This window comes from Tupaia chinensis, unplaced genomic scaffold (assembly GCF_000334495.1).
Source record: "Tupaia chinensis unplaced genomic scaffold, TupChi_1.0 Scaffold144750_1, whole genome shotgun sequence".
Taxonomy (NCBI): Eukaryota; Metazoa; Chordata; class Mammalia; order Scandentia; family Tupaiidae; genus Tupaia; species Tupaia belangeri.
This window is the reverse complement of record NW_006204610.1, coordinates 22895-27195: the sequence shown is the minus strand read 5'-3', so window position 1 is coordinate 27195 and position 4301 is coordinate 22895. Positions and strand designations below refer to the sequence as shown.

At 50.0% G+C, this 4301-nt stretch overlaps 1 protein-coding gene across 1 annotated transcript in view; it reads left to right on the top strand.

Moving 5' to 3' along the window:
- Positions 1–4301, top strand: part of LOC102485173 (V-set and transmembrane domain-containing protein 4) — a gene marked incomplete at its 3' end in the record, with an annotated part of 28341 nt that overhangs the window by 1349 nt on the left and 22691 nt on the right. The window contains exon 3 of the mRNA XM_006167416.3: positions 1–190. This exon is cut by the window's left edge and continues 19 nt beyond it. Coding sequence (XP_006167478.3) covers positions 1–190 — 190 coding nt within the window. The remainder of the gene's footprint in view (positions 191–4301) is intronic.

Genomic DNA, 4301 nt, shown 5'->3' with positions numbered 1-4301 from the left:
TCCCGCCGCGCCCCCACCCGCCAGAGGCTGCGCCTGCTGGAGGAGCGGCGGGGCGTGCTCTACCGGCTCTCCATCTTGGCCCTCCAGCCCGCCGACCAGGGGCACTACGTCTGCAGAGTCCAGGAGATCAGCAAGCACAGGAACAAGTGGACGGCCTGGTCGAATGGCTCCTCGGCCACAGAAATGAGAGGTATGGGCACACCCCAGCTGGGGCTGGCGTGGGGGACAGGCATGGCGGGAGCTTGGTGGCCTGCCCCCCAGCCCTAGACAGCCTCCGCGCTGGATCTGGTGGGCTGGAGCATCTGCCTGGATGGGCCTCAGCACATGAGTGAGGCTGTGGGGATGAGGATCGAACTTTACTTGGTCAGTGGGGCTGAGGTGTGGTGTAGACGCAAAAGCTGGGGCAGAGCAGAGCCAGAGCCTGCCCTCAGCCCCCCAGCCCACTCTGGGCAAAGCCTTGTGCCTGTCTGAAAGACTGGGCTGCTGTGCCATCGGAGATCAACAGGACAAGCACCTGCTGAGGTGGTCTGGGCGGATTTTACTCAAGAACGACTACTGCAATAGGAAAAGGGGGTCAGGGTGAGCTGAACTCAACTTTGTGTGAGGTGACTGGTGTCCTAAAGGAAGGACGAGGGAGCAGAAAGGGGGTATGTGGGGCTGGTGGAGTCAGAGAGGTGCAAACGTCACAGGCAGTGGGAAGGGTGTTTGATACACGTGGTACGCATCTGGGGTTGGTAACCGGTTCTCATCAGTCGGGCTCCTGCCTTTCCAGCGCCCGGGAGACGGCTTCTGTGGTGGTGTTAGCAGGACAAATCTCGTTTTTGCTCACCTGAGGGCAATGGCAGGCCCTGCGTGGAGGGCAGGGTTGTCCTAGGCGGTGGCCTTGAGCTATTAGAAGCGTGCGAGTGTCTGTCCGTGTCTTCACAGGTGCAGGGTGAGGGCTAGCCACAAGGGGCTCAGCGGAGCCGAGTCTTGTCAGTGCCTAGTCTCCGGTTTGGGTTCATGCAGCCTTGACCCTTTGGCTGGGGGGTGCCAGGCACCCACGGAAGAGTTACCCATTGGGAGGTCTTGATGTGAGTTGCCAGACCCAGGGGCAGGCCAGGTAGTGGGGCTGACTCATTGATCAGTGGAACTGGTGCCCGTACAGGTAGCAGCGCGCTGAGAAATTCACCATGAAGGTGGCGAAGGACGAGAGGCAGCCCTTCCGAGAGGCAGCCCCTTCTAGAGACAGGTGGGAGGTGGGGCCGTGTTCCTGGAGAGTCTTTGCTGCCAAGTGCCATAGTTGAGGGCTGCCATGTTTATCTTAACGTCTGTTCAAGGCAACACCGCTCACAATTTTCATGCAGCTTTCTGTTGTGAAGGACAATCCTGTCTTGGCTTACTTTGAACTTGAACTTAGTTTGTTACAAAATCAAGAGGATCACAGAGCAAAGCTGATCATTCCAAATGTGAAAAAGAATTTGGTTTTATTATCTATATGGAAATGCAGTGTTAAAGGTCTCAGCGATGCCAGGCTGATAAACTTTTTCTAAAAGCTGTCTCAGTCGTTAAAGATCTTTTTAATGTCTGTGTGAGTCAGGGATGTGTGAAAGTGGAAGTCTTTAAGGAGTCCGAGTCGGCTTGTCCTCAGCGTGGAACGAGGTACTCACCCAAATGCTGTGCACTCCCTTTGTCTTTGAGCACAGGAATTTAAGAAAATGAATCACTATTAGTATAAATATGTCTTTTGACACAGAAAACAACAACTACATCGAGTGACCAGGGCTGAGGAGAAAATCCACTCTGAATAGCACTTGGCCGTGGGACACAGACCTTATACACAGGGAGATGGGATGCCCCCCCCACCTTTTTTTTATAGAGAGATTTTTGCTAAAGGGCATGCGTGCTCACTGGAGAGGCAGGCAGATGCAGAGGGACTGAAAGTGAGAAATCCCCCCGGGGTGGATGGCCACACCACAATCCCTTGCCCTCCATTCTCCCCTCAGGATTTTGGGCATGCACACACACACATACACCCGGAGTGAGTTCTTAGCTGCTGGGTCCAGGACTCAAGCTGTGGTCGACTATGTGGGAGTCCAGTGACGTAGCCATTATGCCGTCAGCTGGTCCCGGTGTTTCTCTTTCTTTCACAGTATATTGTGGAGTTGTTCACTAACTCTCCGGGCAGTGCTGATGCCCTGACAACTAGAGCATATAAAAAGGGGCCCTGGGTGGAGGTGTGCACCTGAGATCCCAGCCCGGGCAACTCAGAGAGACTCTGACTCAAAATAAATGAATAGATGAATAAATGAGTGAGTGAGTGAATGAACGAATACATAAATAAGTAAAGAGAATGTGTAGAAAGGCTCAGCACCTTGGAGTAAACACCAGCACCTAGTTTGTTATTTAATGGGGATATGCTCTTAGTGAGGAAGCTGGGGTCCTTCTAGAGCACTTAGGCAAGAACTTGCTCCAAAACCCCAAGACCATTTGTAAGGCTTCATAGAAATAGAACTCTCTTTTCCCCTGCTCCTCTCCTTTCCTTCCCTTCTGACCCTCTTCTCAGAAACCCCTGTTCTTCTCCCTCTTCCTCCCCTTCCATTTTCTGTCCCTCTCATTTCTCTTTCTTCTCAATTCCTCTCCCCTTCACCTGCCATCTCTTTTCTTGTCTTCTTTGCCCTCTCTGTCTCTCTGTTTCTCTCTGTCTCTCTCTCTCCTCATTCCCTCCTGCTCCCTGCCGAGCTCTCACCAGGAAGTGGTTCTAACCCCACAGAAGACCTCGGTCTCTCTCAGCCTCTGGGCAGGGCCTCAGTTCACTGAGGGGAAGATTCAAAACCTTAGGAAGCAGTGACCACACCTTCTAGAATATTCTATATATGCTTCCGGGGGTTCATTAAGGAGGTTAAGGAAAGATAACCTCAGGCAAATGATCTGAAACCAGATGGGCTTGTTATTTAATGGGGATATGCATAGGTTGTGGGCCTGGGAGTGTGCTGAGGGCAGACCTTGGCCCCTTGTCCTTCCTGGGCAGGGACAGGACAGGCCTGGGTTCTGACCTCCCCAGGTGTCTTTCCCAGGGGCCTTTGCCTCATTCACCTCCAGGGACTTGGTGTTTCTCATGTTAGTGTTTGTTATGTGGGAACCAAAAACAAGCATCAATGTTGCAGAAACGCTGGCAAAAGTACTTGGGTTATGGGTTGGAATATTAAGCAGGGGCTCTCGTCGGGTCTGAGGTGCCCATCCCCACCTTGGCCCTTCTCAGACCCCATGATCTCTCTGCTAACATGCTCATTTGGCTTTCCCCTTTTCTATGTGATTCGGAAGCCATCCGTGGGAGAGGGGGATCTCTTGGGATTTTCATCTAAGGCCACCCCACCCTTTGTCCTGCACCGTGGACTTGACTGTATGTTCTCCCGCAGTGTTCTTAGCGTGGGATGAAACTGTTTGTTCACCATAAACTCCTAGAAAGGAAGGCTGGCCTGTGTCCTCTCCCAGGCTGCTGGAGCACCTCCTTTGGCAGTGGTGACTCGCACGGTAGGGTTAAGGAATGGTTTCTGGCACAGAGAAGTACCAGAGGAGGATTGGCTCCTATTTTTTGTCCCAACTTCCAGATCTTGGTTGCTTCCTATTGCAAAGATGACATAGTTAAACTACAGAAAACAGGGAGAAATACTGAAAATGTTTAATGAGGAAAGTAAAAAGGGCATAATTATATCCCCACCCAGGCATAACTTAACATTTCAATGTACAATTCTTCCAGGCATTTTATACAAATAAACATTTTAAATCTAATTTCAGTTGTGCCATAAATACTGTTCAGTGACTGGCTTTTCTGCCCTTACGGAATCGTGTGTACAGTTTCCTATATGGTTAAACATGCTTCCATAGGGTAATTGGAATGATGGGGTGGGATTCCATGTGTGGATATACAACAGTTCAGCTTCTCAGATATTGTGATTGGACCTTTAAGCTCCTTTAAATCCTTGTAAATAGACCTCTGTGAATGTCACTGTCCTTATAATACAGTCCTGGAAATAAGACTCCTGGGTCTGAAAGTATACCCAGTTTAAAACGGATACAATTTTAAGATGTGTGCGGACCCTTAGAATAGTCAATAAATTTATATTTCCACCATAACAAAAATGCCTTTTCCTTGTGGATTGCTTTACATAATTGTGATGATTAATTTTGTGGGTTATCTTGACTGGGCTAGAGCATGCCCAGATAGCTGGGAAAACATTATTTCCGGGTGTGTTAGTTCTACTTTCTCTAGAGAGCCCTAACTAATACTATTGTATATACTTCTTGAGAAGGATGTTATG